We start from the raw sequence: 17,087 nt of genomic DNA on the forward strand, positions 1-17,087 counted from the left end.
TATAATAATCAACTTTATTATTGTGTCTTTCTGCATCTTTCAAAATCCAGCTGAAGTGACATTTTGCTTATAACAAATATGATTCATAGATGATTCATAGATGTAGAGCTGTAAGTGAGACGCTTTCTGATTATTTGTCATTGGTTTTGTTTTAAAATATGATGTCAAATAACCCCTCTCACCATACCATTTTAAATAGCTAAAAATCTCTAAAAACAGCACTACACAGGTAAAATGATTAATAATATAATATTTTTACTATTATAAGTGTCCCACATTACCTGTATTCACCCTTGGTGTTACAAGCATGAATAGGCACGAGGTGAAATGTTTTATTAAATATTTAGCTTATTTTTTATAATACAAAAAATTACACAACAGGTATTGCAGATTAATTTTGTTAGCCCACAGTGTAGGATTTGGGTTTGGTATATTTAATAATTTTTTTAAATTAGCTTATTAAAGTCCCAGTACAAAACATATGTTGTGTATTTTCATGTAAACTTTCATTTGGTTAAAAACATTAATGTAGTAGGCTATTTCCCCTCAGAAGAGGCGTAGTCCAGTTGTAAGATCCCGCTCCCGGAATTCCATTACGCCTTTTTACGCCATTCGCTGGTAGGCTGTGTCTCAAATCCTAGTGAGCTGCCTATCTAGACAACATATTTGGGCGACATACTTCTGGGCATCGTATAGCCTACGTTCCGAGTGTCTTTTCGCGTCTGCTGAGCAGACCTCAAATATGCTGTCCACCTAGGCAACTCGCTAGGATTTGAGGTACAGCCATCGGCAACAGTTCAACATCAACGCACTGGAGTGATCCTCTAAGGCAGTGCATGCTGAACTTTCTGCTGCCCATAGGAAAGTGGGACCAAGAGAACAAAACGGATATTCACAAGTCAACCATCAGTTTCTCTTCGTGTTATCTCACAAGGACTCAACAGCAGGCGGATTTCTTTCTTTTTTGGTAAATGAAGTCCCACCAAGTGTGGGACGGAGAAGCGACGGCGGCCTTGCTGTAGAAGAAACGCTTTAAACTTTTGCGAATATAATTCTCAGTGGCTTCAAGTGACGGACTTTGATTTTCCCAGCGGCGTGTTTGGAGTCGTGCTGGGTTGGCAGAAATGGGGACGAGGATACGTGCCCATAAACTCACACTTTTTATCATCCCTTTGATATTTACGTCGCATCTGTTTAATGTAAGTGACTCGTCTGCATTTTTATAGACTTTTAATATCGCACTACCCTTCCATTTTGTAACAGGTAACTGTATCAATGGAAAATGCAAGCACAAAGTTACTTTGCAAAACTTTGCGTAGTTATATAATCCATTCATTTTCACTCCGTTCTTTTTGCAGCATTTAGTAAGTCGCGAATTGTATCATGCGAACGTTATGTTAAGTTGCATTGATGTCACGCGCGAATCTAAAGCTCGACTCAAGTGTTGCATGTGTGTTCTAGTCCTGGTCTAATTTTATCCATAGAAACGAGCTATTCATAGTTGGTCTCACTGGCGTCTTGCAGGACTGTATACTTGATTAACTTTATTTATTTGACACTCATTGATTTAGAGCACTTTCACTGCACACTAACTTTATAAAAAGTCATGGCTTCTGAATAAAACCCTTATTATTGATGTTACATACATTGTATAAATCCTATAAGATAGGCTACTGTTAATTGCAATGTCATCATACTTCATATCCAGTCATGCACATTAATTTGTTTCACCTTAATTAACTGATATATGTGTTATGTAATAGTTGCATAGTCTATTTTTTTTTTTTACATTTTTTTTTTATTGTTTATTATAGTTGCAAGTGAAAAAGGAAGAGGGTTATCTTGATTAATCCTATCCTGTGATTGCTTCCTTTCTCATGTTGTCATGACTAAAGCAATGCATGTAGACTGCATTTTTCTCCTATGCTTTTCATAAATCGCATAAAAGCACAACTTCTGCGTAGACGTGCTTATTGACTCTTAATGTTTGTGTAAGGCACTTGCAAAGAAATTGACACACAAGTGAAAACTGTGTTTGAATTCTCGCTTTTATAACATCGTGCATTAACTTGAGAGGTTTATACAGCAACAGTTTGATAAACTATATTGTGATTAAAATAAACAGTGTGTCCATGACACAAATCAGCCATCAATCTAATGAGTAGGCGTGAAAGTTAATGTGAAAAGCAAATATCTACATCTCATCTTTCTTGGTACCTGTAATACTGTACTATTTCCAGCTTGCTGGTAGATTCATTTTGACTTTATAGTGCATGTAGGTGGAGAGTTACTGACTGGAATTGATCCGTTGGAATGACATGTGAAATTACTTTAACACCACAGCTTTTGTAATTCTGCACTTTGCTTAAAGTTGAACTATACAGTAAGCTATTGTTGATCTGTTCCTTGTCAAGCATGTACAATTTACTTTCACTGATCATAAACTACCATAAACCACTTTTTTTCAGAGGAGAGGTTCTTAGCAGGCTGTACAGTCATTTACCCCCCTCATGTACCTTTTGGAGTTAGTTTAACTAGTTAGCTCAAATTAGTGATGCCTTGGAAAGCCTTTGATGTTGAATCCTTCAAAAATCCTCTGCATCACATGCTAACGGAAAGTCTTGTCATGTATAACTTGAGATTCTTTAAATCGGCTTGTGTTCATCCTGCATACCATGTATAATCCCTCTCTTATAATTCAGACACTAGTGAACATGAGCCTCTCTTAGTTTACTGATGTGTGGCAGGGGCCCATCGCCTTTGGTAATTTGAGATCTTCACTGCTTCATCTCAGGGACTACTGTGTCAATTGCAATATAATTGAATTAAATGGAAGCAGTGCCATGTGTTTTTTCCATTACAAGCCTGCCTAAGATTTGACAAAGAGTGCATTTCATTCAGTTGAACACTTAGGGCTTCAGTTGCCACCGGCATCCCTGGTGTCCTACTGGAATTTCAGGGTCATAAGTATCAATCAGCACTGACAAAACCCCAATAAAAGCACTTTATTACCTTTTAGTTTACTGACACAATCAAGTGCTCCCTCCCTGCTGTTAACTATCAATGGCTTGGTAATTGAGAGACGATTCTTTGCTATTTATTGACGCATGTCATTTTTGGGTTAAACTGGCTACTTGTGAGGTCGTTGAAGTTTTGTGTGATGATAAAGAAGGGTTGTAAGTGGGTTCGCGCCCACTGTCCTTTTGCTTTTAGCTCGTTTGACACTTATTTGAGATGAAGAAAAAAGTAAGAAACTCCTTTGAGAGCTGTAGACAAAGTTTCAGTTCACTGAAGCAAATCCAGTTTTTGTTAGTTGGGAGCGGTTTTATCGTCAATTTTACTTAATACCAAAGCCATGATTTAAAGTGATAGTTCACAAAAAAGATTCTGTCATAATTTACGTTATTCCTAACCTGTATGATGTTTTTCTTCTGAGGAACACAAAAGAAGATATCTTGAAAATTTTTTCCATGTTTATTATTTTTGTCTATACAGTGAAAGTCAGTGGGGTCTTATTAGCTATATGAACAAAAACTGTTCTTCATAATATATTTAGTTTTTTAACTTTTTAAAATCACATGAGGGTGAATAAGTGATGTCAGAACTTTCATTTTTCTCTGCAAGCATCCCTTTAAAAGTAGGTAGTTATTATTAGCTCTGTTTTTGACTCTTCAAAGCCTTTTAAGTGTTGGAGCTTTGTCCCATGATATCTAGCGTTACAACATACTGTTTTATTTTGAGATGTCTCTCTTATTAGAGAGTCACAAGTATACTCTGACTTCATCTGGGTTGGATTTTAAGGTAGGTCTGGATTCCTGTGGATATATTGGGTTTACTGCTCCAGACCGTAGTTACAAGCACATTTCTGTTGTGTCTTTCACCGTCTTGGCCTCCCTAGTATGCCCACATTTACTGTATCTTATGCAATATCTAGATATAGTCCAGCCATCCTGATTCCTGGTCAATTTAACACCCACATGGTCTTCCAAGTAAGAGCAGAGGAATCTAGCGCACAGCGCTGGGATAACTGGGCCCACGCTCAATGAGATTTTGAGGACAGGAGATTATTAATGGTCTCGGTGTGCTCTTTTATATATCTTGTTTGTGTGCTGTTTGGCAACCTAATATGGTCTGTTACATTCAGCAAATGCTAGGTACTTGAATTTATTGCAGTAAAATCACACATTAAAAATAAATGTTCTAAAGTGGGGTATACGCATGCCATTTTGGATTGGTCTTAAAAGAACCATTTACTTCTTATTGTGAAGAACATTTTAATAATCGGAAGAAACGTTTTCTACTATAAAGTGCCTTTTGTGCAATGTAAGGCTCTGTGGATATTAAAGGTACATCATGGAACTATAGGTGCCAATAAAGAACCTTTATTTTTAGGAGTGTAGTTTAATCTTAGATTAAGATTTTGGCATTTGGCAGAAGCTTTTATCCAAAGTGATTAATGTTGCATTTAATTGATCTAGTTTATCAGTGCATGCACTCTTTGGGAGTTGAACCCATAACCTTCTTTAATCTTTAACAACAAACAAACAAACAAAAAAATCAGTCAACAAAAGATGGACAGAATGAAGTCTGCTCATATTTGTCTTTTCTCTTTCACAATAATAAAAAAGTTCATTTTTTGTGCTTTAGTTTGGTTTAGATCATCTTTTGACTCTTGTTGTAAATGCTGTGGCTTATTTATCTGTGGCTGAATGTAAATGCATTGGCACATATGGAGAACAGCCTGCTGCTGTTATTTGTTCTGTTGTGAAGCGTGACACTGGTTTGGATTGAGGTCAAAGTGGTTAGAACCACATTTTTAAGTGCTGATGTATTGACTTGACTTTTAGAAATGCCTCTTTATTGTATTGTTTTGTATTATAAATACATGCTTCATTTTAAATGTACACACAAAATGTTGGTCTCTTGAATACATTTTGCAGAGGATTGTTCCCACCTGTATTTGTGACTGTACACACATCAATTCATCCCTCTGTTACGCTTCATCTGCAGGTAACCTGCGGTACATCACGGTGGGAATCTTCATCTTTTATTTGCCATCTGTCTGTGATAGAGCAGCAGGCAGACTCCAAACACAGCTGCAGCTCAGCTGGTATTGTAACCCTTGCAAGTGCAGACATGAGTGTTCATAGTCATTGTGTGGCTTGATGCTTTGTAAGATGCGCCCTTAATCTGACCACCCAGACCCATAAATACAAATTTAAGCTCTTTTCTTGATCCGTTATGTCACACTTTACAATGCTGCTTTTGGAGAACAGTCCAGAGAGTTGCTTCAGCAGAAGAGCTTGATATATTACTGCCATTTTAATGCATGGATGACGGGTAGATGACCTTCAAAAATGTTTCTGTAGCTCAAGTGGTAGAGCATATCAGCACCAAAATCAGTGGTTCAATTCCTAGAGAATATGCGTATTGATCAATTTTATAGCGTATGTGCACTGCAGGTGAATATGTCTAAATGTTAAAAGCCTGTGCACATTACGTAATGCTAAGTGTAAGAAAGTGCTTTGAGTTTTGTTTCTGTTATGAAGTGCTAAATAGTGTCTCAGACCCCTGAATGACTTTAGAGTTATCTGTCTGTCTGGAAACATTTGAGCTTTTTAGTCTTGTATGGGAACCTGAATGTTTCTTGTTTTTTTTTTTTTTTTACACATAGAGCATGGCTCATGTATTATGCTGCATAATTGGCTGTTCTCAAAATATCTGTATAGATTTGGCCAAAACAGAAAAAAAGATTTGTTCTGTATAACATAACTATTTATTTATTTACGTGTTTAATTATTTATTTATTTTTTAAAGTTGCACAATATATTGGAAACACATTGGTTACCATATGCTCCTTTACTTTATTATTATAATTTTTTTTCATTTAGATTACCTTTGCTTTTTTTTTTGCTTTTTTATAAAATAAAGTAATAACAGTGTTTATTTTTTGGCAGATCTCTATCCTTTTTTCATATGATACATTATAATATTGTGATGTCTATATTTACTTGTATCGTTTAAAACATTTAGTTTTACTACTCTCATTACTCTCTTATCAGCCGTAACATGAAAATCATATTTTCATTTATCGCATTCTGAATTCTAATATTGTTCTATTGCTAATTATCCCACTAAAATCCACCATATTAATTATCGAATAATATTTGAGATTTTTTTTATTTTATTTTTAAATTAATAGTTTATGCTCATTTACACTATTTTTCTATTTTGAAATGACCTTTGCCAACATCTAACACTCACTAAGTTAAGTTTTAATAACAGTGTTGTGTGTAATCTTTAGCAGATCTCAAAATGAATATCCATTTTTCATTCAGCATTATAAAGATTTGATGCCTAAATTCACTAGTAGAAAAAAAAACTAACAACTACAGTTAATTATCTTAAATGCTGCATGTATAAACTTTCATTCATAACATTAAAAATAATTATCAATTTACTGCATCTAGAATTCCAATATTGGTCTGTCCTCAACTTTTCCTTTTTTTGAGTTAAACGTCTACAGTATGTCTACCTTATACATGAATTAAGTACTGCCATCTACATGCATGATATCAACGTTTCCATATCACTCAATACATGTCGTCATCACAGGTGACTTTTGTCAGTGCTTGCTGGATATTTATGGTAAGATGAGGTTGTAAAGAGTGTCTCGCTCGATCTTGTGAAAACAGCATGTGAATGGAGTTCTCAGCAGAGACCTCTTCTTCCATTAATCTACGACAAGCCTCAGCTTGTCCCAGAAAGAAAGGCGCTACTTTTTCCAAGCCTCCTGCAAACCCCCATAGGATTCGAGTTCTCCCAGGCAGTTATTACACCACTGAGATCATGCCGAAAAAGAAAAAATAATTTCAGTGCCCTCGGGTCACAATATATGTCACAACGAAAGGAAAATAAAAACGAGAAGATAGACGATGGTGCATTTGATTTTGTACAAGAAAAGTTAAACCCATCTTTGTTATGTCTGGTCTTCGGTGAACATAAAAGGCCACAAAGACTTGCTTTGCAGTGTTTAATCAAAACAAAAGTGTAAAGGTGCGTCTAAGTGACATTTTAACAAGAGCCATTGACCTAGTGTCCCCTGGATACGGTGACTGAGTGCACTGTTGGTAATATACTTTCTTTTGAAGTGGTTGCCAGGGTCTGTCACGGTTTGCTGTGCTGCGATTGGCCCCTTTGAGCATTCGGGCCACTATTCAGCATATCTGCCACCTTCTCTACACCATTCTGCCTGCTGGGTTCAACCGAAGAGGCCACAGATAAAACTAGTCGAGCCACCCAGGAGGCTGATGTACATTAGCATGTCAACAGCTCCTTCACAGGAGCCGGGCACTTCTGGCTATTGGCTGTTGGCAAGCAGAGCTTCTCTTTGTCATTCAGATGAGAGAGTCGAGATGTGAGGTACAGCTTGTGTTGGCTTATGGGTGAGGATGTGGCTGTAGAAAGATTATATTATATCTTACCTGACCAAATTCTTGCTGGTAACATGCCATTTGTGTTTCTTTTGGCAGATCGGCAATTGACATTTAACACAAGTCCTCTGTGAAGGACTTTACAGTCCCTGGTCCCTTTCAATCTGTGCTGTATGATAAGAGAGGAAATCTGCATCTCAGCGCAATGCATTGATTTTAGGGTCAACATTGAATCTCTATTGTCAAGTTGCTGATTCATCGTCCTGCCAGGGAAATTGAATTCAAAATTATCTATGAGAGGCAAAAGCCCCTTCCCAATAGCAAAGTTTACTCAGGCTTTCCTGTGAGTCTTTCCTGTACCACAGAAGCAATCTTAAGATTTCCCTCCCCAAATTCTGTACTTTATACAGTGGGTTCCAAAAGTCACATTCAGTTATTTATCGTTTTCAGTTTATATTGTGCAAATGAACACTGCTTAAAATTATGTAAAATAAGTGAGAAATATTTTGGGCTCTGTACTATTTGCTCTCTCTCTCTCTCTCTCTCTCTCTCTCTCTCTCTCTGTATGTATGTGTATATATATATATATATATATATATATATATATATATATATATATATATATATATATATATATATATATATATATATATATATATATATATATATATATATATATATATATATATATATATAAGGTAGATGATGTATCCATATAATGTCAGGTGCAAATGCAAGTGTCACGCAGTTGGTTCAAGTGATCCTTGCGTTTGCAGCCACACGCTCCATATCAAGCATACCTGATCAGTATCAAGCATAGCTGGTACCAAACTATAAGAGCAAACATGTTCAAACTGGAAATGATGAAATTACTAGGGAGCCACCTGCTCTTGATGGTGCCAAAACCACATCCCACACTGCAAACTTCTCATCTCACATTTATATTTCCATGACCAGAAGTTTCAGTGCTTTGCTGCAATGTTTTCCATGTAGGAACTTTACCACTGATGGTTCCAGGCTGCATATCTCATGCCAAAGTCCTCTAATGGAAAAAGTACAATCCCACTCTGAAACCTGTTATTGCAGACCACTGTGTTTGCGTAAGGCACGTTATGATTGGTGCAGATACCACAGGCCTTCAACTATGTGCTCTTATCCAACGGCAAGGGAGTAGCTGTCTGCCTTTGCTCACTTTATTTAAACCTGTTCGGATATATCTGTCTCTTCCTATATCCATTACAACTGCTTTGGGCTCCTGTTTGATCAAAGTTTACATTGTTTTTGACTGACTCGCAAGTGTGATGAATGCTGGCATGAACAGTGGGAAAGAAACCTAAGCTATTGTCTGATAAAGGAGGAATGTGAATCCTGTGTGTTTAAGTGCTTTGCCAGATTTAAATCACCACAGTGCATCAGTTTGGCCTCTGTTGTTACCATTAAATGCTTACTAGACCCTATTTTAAAAGTGTACTTAAACCTATTCCAATATTTTCTGTATTGTAGTGTTATACTGTCATGAATCATAGCTCACGCAAGTTTATTACCTTTGCATGAATTGACCATTGTTATAGTGTTAGAAACCAGATGAAAAAAATTTGAAAAATTGATTCATGCAACATCTGACTCATCGCTAACAGTAGACCGATGATCCATGTCTTGTGGGCATAGATGACTTGAAAAACAGTAACGGTATCATGCTCGTACTAAACTGTTCTTGGTTTGAACGAATTTTTGTGGTTTTCAGACTAAACTGGCCTAGTGTAATTTTGCCTCCACCCACACATAAACACCAAAACTGCAATTTCATCCTGTCAGTGACTGTCTTTAGAGTCGTCTCCTTGCTATAAAAGCTAAGTATATTTCAAAAGGAGGACTTTTAATGTAAAAGACTTTATCGGTTTGTTATGTCTACTTTTTTGTTTAAAACATGAACTACTCTTTTGTTTTTGATGGTCACTAGAAACCAGAAAGCTGTAAATTTGATCTGGGGAAAAAATGTATCCTTAAGGTGCTGTCCCATTAGTGAAATTTATGCAAAATCTTGTGACCAATGTAAATTTTGCTCTCAAAAAATACATCAACCATCGGTAAATGATCTTTGAAGGATAACAAGCTTGATGACTCTTATTGCCCATTTATGATTTTAACTAGCCTGCAATTTTTATCCTCTTTGATTTTATCTTGATAATATTTTAATATTTTATGAAATGAAGATAATTCCACTTAACAGTTACTAAATTTAAATGTGAAGTGAGCTTTCCTTATCTTAAAAGTGCAGACCATAGTTCTAACAATGCCAAGGTCATGGGTTTGATTCCCAGGGAAAGCAAGAACTGTAAATGTGTACCTTGAATGGAATGGAATGTTGGATAAAAGTGTCTGCCAAATGTATAAATGTAAATAAGTTTCCAAATCGGAATCAGAATAATGTGGAACGTGGAAATATAATGTAGATGTCCAAACAGTAAACATTGCATTCCTATGGCAACTACCCACAGTTGGCGAGCTGCAACAGGGAGCGACATTTCAAACCAGAGGTTCTTAATTACCCTGGACTCTATAAAGACATACAACTTAGAGCCAGCAAAAGCAATTATCCTTTAAACCAGATAATTAAACAGCCCTTCCAGTGGTGATTGATGACTAACCAGAAGTCCTGCTGCTGTAGAGTAGGTTTCTAGCCGCTGGAAACTTGAAGTCTTGGCGTTACCTCCAGGCCTCTGTTGTGGTCTTGACATGGGCACAAAGGGTGGTGTCAGGGGCGCATTACTATTGAGATCTGGCACGGAGGAAAGCCTCACTGAGTCAAATTCCTTGGCATGGGTGCAAGACCTGCCTGTAGGCACAAGTTTAATGCACTTTCTTCTTTTGTGGGGAAAACCTGCAGTGTGGAGACTATAGGTATAGAAGAATGGGTATGGTCTTAATTACTAGCCTTTGTTATGTTTTTTTGACATGATACGACAGAATGAGATATGCCATAATTGCTCATTATTTTATTTGGGGAGGAAAAGAACAGAAAGTGTCCAGAAGGCACCTGAACCTGAATGTTCCTGGTCTTACTGTGCATGATTTATTGGTGCATATTATTCCAAATAAGCATTTATAATCTTTGTGACTAGAAAACTATGTGGTCAAATTATGAATCTTCATGATACTGATTGATCATGCCACTATGAACTGTTCAATGGCATTTTTATGTCTCTGAATCAATCTCCTGAATGTAAAAACTCTGTGGGACTTCACTTAGGGCTAAATTATTTGTAACCGGTAACTGTGAGAGTTCCCGTGTGATATGTTGGGAGCCTTATCTCATGGACATAATTTTGTGTGTGTGTGTGCTTGTAATTAGCCGGAAGGAAATTAAATGCGTCACATCTGTTTCAAATGAATGGGCAGGTAAGGCCCCTCGCTTTCCTTTATAGTGAGAGAGCTCCCCTGGCACACAGATGTTTGGCAGTTACTGTGAGAAGTTAAAAGTCTGGCGTATTCCTTAAATGGAAGGTCAGAAGTCTTTCAGTAGCTTCTGGTTTGTATGTTTGACCTTTTTCCTGTTACCTTGAGATTCCTGGCTCAACGTGCAATGAATATGTTGCTAATAACCTTGTAAGTCTCCTTCTAGCTGTCTGTTTATTTAACACAAATGACTAGTTTTGTGCTCTGTTATTGGTTCTAGCTTCATTATTAAGTGAATGTTTATTCTGGACGATTTAGGAAGGAAGGCTGAAGGAGTTATGTTTAATTTTAGTCTGGGAGCTTTATCAGGCTTTTTCATTGCATGAGATCAAACAGGCGTGGTGCAGTCTGGGGGAATTCCTTCCTCGAGCAGCCATCCTGGACAATAGAGTTGTTACCCACTGTATACTCGGTGGTGTCAGTACATCTACCACCTAAACATCATTGTTAGCGATTTCAGATGCTAAAATGATTTATTGTTGAATGCTTCAGTTGCTAAAGGCATTTAATGTAACTCAATATGGGGAATGCAAAAGCCTCTATTCATTAAGAGTCTCACTGAACAAATTTGCTCTCCAGTGCCTTTTTGAAAACTCCCAGTGAGCCATTAAGCAGATGCCATAAACCAAACAAGCATCCAGTCATCCATTACTGCCAATTTTTTGTTGTATGTTTAGAGGAGTGGGACAGGCCAAGTAAACGTAGCGATTTCCATTAGCCAATGTTTTGTAATATATTTTTTCAAAAGCTTTGTCTAGAAGTAACCCTTGTTCTTCCAAGATTCCCTTTATCCTGCTCACCTTTACTCCTTGATAGAAGCGAGAGTTTACAAAGCATGAGAGTTACCATCTGGGTGTTACTCCTGTAGACCTTGTCAGGAAATAATTCAATAATTGCATGTTTAACTAATATATTCTCTAGAGGCTGACTTGGCTGTCTGTTAAATAAAAACATTATCAATACTAAAATGTATGAGAGTCACAAAATATGTTTGTATGATACAATTCTTTTGTCAGAAACAGTTTACACAATGTTGGCATAAACTTCAGTTAGTTTAACTTGATTTAAATTCCGAGTGAATTTAGCAGAACAAACAGTGTTTTGCCTTCTTTCTGCAGGCTGTGTATATACAATATATTTATCATTGTCACAGTCTCATATGAGTGTTAAAAACAGACGGTTGCATTACACAGTATTTTGAGACTAGCTAATATAGACACACTTCAGATTAGCATGCAAGATACTTTTAAATGGCTTTGTATCCTCTGGGAAAGCATTGGATATGCTGTACTAAGTTTGCCCGTGTAAAAGCAGAGCTGATGCATCTGTCTTTTAAGAAAGCTGAAGAAGTGTAATGAATTTAGACATACTTTGAAACTCTTGTTTTGTTACTTTATCACTCAGCTTGTTTTGAGTCGTTACAACTTTTTGTAAACGTTGCCTACCATTGGATTAAGTTGGGTTAAACACTTAAATCAGGCTCTGGCCGTTCAAAACGAATGTAAAAACACCAGCTCAAAAAAACCTCAGCTTGCTTAATTTGGACAAATTGTGAGACTGGATTTATCCCCAGCCTTATAGCTCTTTTTCATTTTCATTTATAATCAAAACCCTTTCCAACACACATCCATTGTCTTCACTTTGTACTACTTAGGATCTGGCTGCGTTGTCTAACTGAGAGAATGGATGTATTTGTTGACGTGACATGCTTTTTTTATATGTCCAGGGTAACAAGGAGGAGGAGTAAACTGCCTTAAAGTATGTTTATTTTGTTAGTCATAATTTGAATTTGAAGTACATGTGTAACAGCTGCTATTAAACGGGAAACATATGGTGTTACGCAATCTAGTGGGTTTTAAAGAGACAATTGTTTGGACACTTTTGTGGTAAAGTGGTCTTTACTCAACCTGGAACAATAAATGACTCCCTGAAGGACAAAAAGGTCAATAGGTAGGTTTTGCCTTGTAACTTCTGCAAAGCTTTTTTGAAGTTTATAGTTTGTTTGTTTTTTAATTGGTGCCAAATGTTCATCAGAGGCATGGCTGCCATGTGTCAACTAGCTGGGAATTTTGTTATAGTTTTGTTTATCCCAATTAATTTTCAAAAATTTAAGCAGATGTTGATTTGTTACAAAAGGTTAGTGTTTTATCAAAAACTGTTTGTGTATTATTTAGTAGACTCATTCAAATGCTGTCTTTTCCAAATATTCCTTAATGTTCTCCACTCTTTTACAATAAATCAGATTTTAAAGCTATTAAAGCGGACAGCTGTTAAAGCTCATTGAAATAAGACATCTGTCTGATGTCTACGTTTCATGATTCTCAAATAATAATATTGCGACGGGTTTGTGCTTTCAGCTTTGAGTTGGATTCTCATTGTCATCTCAGACCTCTTACAGTGGACTCAATTTAAGAAGAATCTCCTTTAGTTTGTTCTCACATTTGGTGGAAGTGTTTCTAGGGCCTTAAGATTCTCCGGAGTTCTGACCCAGCCAGTGTAGAGATAATCCTGCAGATTCTGACCAGCCAACTCCTTGATCCTTTGTCAGTGGGTGACAAGGGGAGGCTAAACCCAAGGATTTAAAACAGAGAATGGAGCTAGGATGAGCCAATCAGAGGCCAAGCATTTCAAGCAGACAAAGTGGGCACCTGATCCCCTCTCACATGCACAAGTGAAATAATTGGCTGCAGGAATGTTCATATACAGTACCCTTCAAAAGTTTGAGGTCAGTAAGGTTTTTCTCCAAAATAAATTATTTTATTCAACAAGGGTAATTGATTAAAAGTGTCAGTAGAGATTCTATTTCTATTAAATTCTGTTCTTTTAAACTTTTTTTGTTGATCAAAAAATCTTAAACGGTTACAAAAAGTAAATAAATGGTCTTGGAAGTTGTACACTGAGTTGATGTTCTATCAGACTTTGAAAGGAAGCAAGCAGGTTATGTAACTAGATGTTATAAGGATGTTCTCCGTGTATATTTCCATGTGGTTGCCTGTTTGTAGATTACCTGAATCTTGCCCCCAGAGTTTATGTTGATGTGGTGGTCTGAACTGCTGAGCAATGACGGCTGTTCCCAGAACACCTTCACCACAGAAATGTTAATAAAGCCACTCTTTTCTGACTTGTTTACTGATGGGTTGCCAGAAATAACCCCAACTGCAGCGCAGTGCTGCGAGCTAAATGTACAGTATTGAGCTGAGATGTCAGGAACCTTCAGTCATGATGCTGAGGCTGTAGGCATGAGGTCTAACAAAAGAGGCTTTCAGTACATATGCAGTCATGGCTTTCACTTGAACCGCAAGCATCCGCTCATAAAAATAAAATATCCTTCATTGTATGTGAAACAGAGCGTACAGTGAGAAATGTTCATGAATTTGCTGGGTGTAAATTAAAGCATGTAGACCAAATATGTTCTCTCGCTCTCTTTTTTTTAAATGTTTGAAACCCTCTTGTCTTTGGTAGCAAGGTCTACTTGAAGCAGCCAGTGTAGTCTGACTCTCAAGATAATGATTCTTATGAACCAGTTCTTTTTAGTGAATCATAAACAAACAGTTAAAGCCATGTAGTTTGATTTCTTGACTAATAAATCGATTCTTCAAGTCGATTCTTCATAGCAAATTCAAAACTTGCAGCGGAACCAAAGTAGTTTGATTCCTGAATCCTAATGAGTCGTTATTTTTGGTAAGTAAAACTCGAACTGTGAGAATAAATCATTGTGGTTATTTACTGGTTGTTCATATGAAAACATGTAGTTGAAGATGCACATTATGAGTTTTGTCAGTAGTATTTTATAAAAATGAATTTATTAGTGAAATGTGGCTACAGTGTATTGTCGTTTGTTATATAGTTAAAGCCAATTATTGCCAAAAAAAGTCAAAAAGACTGACTAAGACTTTAATGGAGCCTTTTATGGCTGATTTTTTTCACGGCATTTATTTGCATAAGATTGTAAATAATTTCCTTTGGTATTGTGCTTTCTAATTGCATGCATTTTCTTCAAATCCGTGAGAAAGTTGAGGATCAGTAGTCATTTCTATATTGACTGGTGACCCTAATTACAGTTTAACTGATAATAAATGACTTGTTGTTTAAAACCACAGGTGTTATGCATCAAATGCAAGCACTTTAGATTCCTAGTTGGCTTGTTTTCTGTCCCAGTACTCCTTAATCTTGCTCACAGCCGTTTTGACAAGAGGTTTGATAGTAGGATGAAATTTCACCTGCAGCTACTTGGCTTGAGTGGTATTTTTACCTCCCAGAGGAATGTCACTTCTGTCCGCCCACACAAACCCTACAGTCAGGGTGCGAAAGGGGTCAGTGGAGCTGTAGCATCTTCTGGTCCCTGCGTGTTACCTGCCAGAGCAAATTTCATTCATACTTAATCAGGCTACCTCACTGGGGCTTTATATTCCAAGTGTGGGCCAAATCAGGTCTTTGAAGCCTGCAGCAGCTTGCTGTGAGACCACTAAGAGTCCTCTTTGATCAGACAAACTTCCTCTTTGATTCTCTTGAATGTGCTTTTAAGACAATGCAAATCATGCGCAAACTGCATTTAGGGAACTTTTGATCAGGCTTGTTGTAATTACAGCTCATTTCTGTATCTCAAAATCTGCAAATCTGCAAATTTTAAAGCACAGACCCACTGATTTATAAGAGATATCAGCTTGCCGCACCCTTTCAAGGCTGCTGATAACAGTCAGTTCTTGGTCTTAATCTGGTTTAAAAATGTTCATTATATATTATGTATTATTTACTTTTAAAGCACCACAATACTATTTATATTACTATATAAACGTGAATAATATTAATTTGACCATGTTAATATTAATATTGATTGTTATAATATTATTAGTGCTGTCAAATGATTAATCGCATCCAAATTAAATTGTTTACATAATGTGTACTGTGTATATTTATTGTGTGTATATACACTGTAAAAAAAAAAGGAAAGTTGAGCCAACTTAAAATTTGAAGGCAACCAGCTTCAGCAGATTTTTGAGTTTTCTTAACTTGTCGTTTTAAGTTTATACAACAAAAATTTGGGAATCTCCCACAAAAATAAGTTGAACAAACTCAAAAATCTGCTGAAGCTGGTAAAATTTTTTGAGTTCGCTCAACTTTTTTTTAAAGTGTATAAATGCACACATGCATGTATATATTTAAGAAAAAAGTTACATTTATATATAAAATATTTATATAAAATTATTTAAATGTAATAGTTTAATATGTAAAATATATTTAAATATTAAATATATATAATGTGGGTGTGTGTGTATGTGTATGTATATATGTATATGCATCACAATGAGAAAAAACAAAGAATATATTTATGAGCAAAAGATAATTGAGCTTCACAAATTAGTGAAGTGGCTTTAAGAAAAGAGCTAGAGCAGTGAAAATTCCCATTTCCACCATCAGGGCAATAATTAAGAATTTCCAATCAACATAAAATGTTACGAAACTGCCTGGAAGAGGATGTGTGTCTATATCGTCCTAATGCACGGTGAGAAGGAGAGTTTGGCTAAAGACTCTTCAAGGACCACAGCTGGAGAATTGCAGAAAATAGTTGAGTCTCGGGGTCAGAAAACCTTAAAACAAAATTGTCAAACAGCATCTACATCACCACATGTTGTTTGGGAGGGTTTCAAGAAAAATTATCATAGCTCATCCAAAAACAAACTCCAGCATATTCAGTTATCAGACACGACTGGAACTTCAAATGCGACTGGCTTCTATGGTCAGATGAAACTAAAAAAAATTAGCTTTTTAGCAGCAAACACTCAAGATGGGTTTGGTGAACACAGGGATAAAAAGTACCCCATGTGTACAATGAAATGTACTGCTGTATTTTTGATGTTGTGGGCCTATATTTCTGCTGGAGGTCCTGGACATCTTGTTTAGACACGTGTGTGTGTGTGTGTGTGTGTGTGTGTGTATATATATCATACATACAGGTGCATCTCAATAAATTAGAATGTCGTGAAAATTTGTTCTTGTAACTTATTTCAAAAATTTAAACTTTCATATATTTTAGATTCATTACATGTAAAGTAAAACATTTCAAATGTTTTTTTTGTTGTCGTTTTAATTTTGATGATTAGAGCTTACAGCTCATGAAAGTCAAAAATCAGTATCTCAAAATATTAGAATATTTACATTTGAGTTTCAATAAATGACCATCCATACAGTATAAATTCT

At 36.3% G+C, this 17,087-nt stretch overlaps 1 protein-coding gene across 18 annotated transcripts in view; it reads left to right on the forward strand.

Annotated features, from left to right (window-relative positions):
- The first annotated feature begins 676 nt into the window (after positions 1–676).
- Positions 677–17,087, forward strand: part of hspg2 (heparan sulfate proteoglycan 2) — a 112,634-nt gene continuing 96,223 nt past the window's right edge. For 11 of the 18 annotated variants that reach the window (XM_058762890.1, XM_058762895.1, XM_058762891.1 and 8 more), the window contains exon 1: positions 684–1,199. In XM_058762890.1, coding sequence (XP_058618873.1) covers positions 1,125–1,199 — 75 coding nt within the window. In that variant the 5' untranslated portion in view covers positions 684–1,124. Of the gene's footprint in view, positions 1,200–17,087 lie in introns of all 18 variants that reach the window. The other 7 variants (XM_058762896.1, XM_058762903.1, XM_058762906.1 and 4 more) reach the window with 6 other exon arrangements.

Source organism: Onychostoma macrolepis, chromosome 23 (assembly GCF_012432095.1).
Source record: "Onychostoma macrolepis isolate SWU-2019 chromosome 23, ASM1243209v1, whole genome shotgun sequence".
Classification (NCBI taxonomy): Eukaryota; Metazoa; Chordata; class Actinopteri; order Cypriniformes; family Cyprinidae; genus Onychostoma; species Onychostoma macrolepis.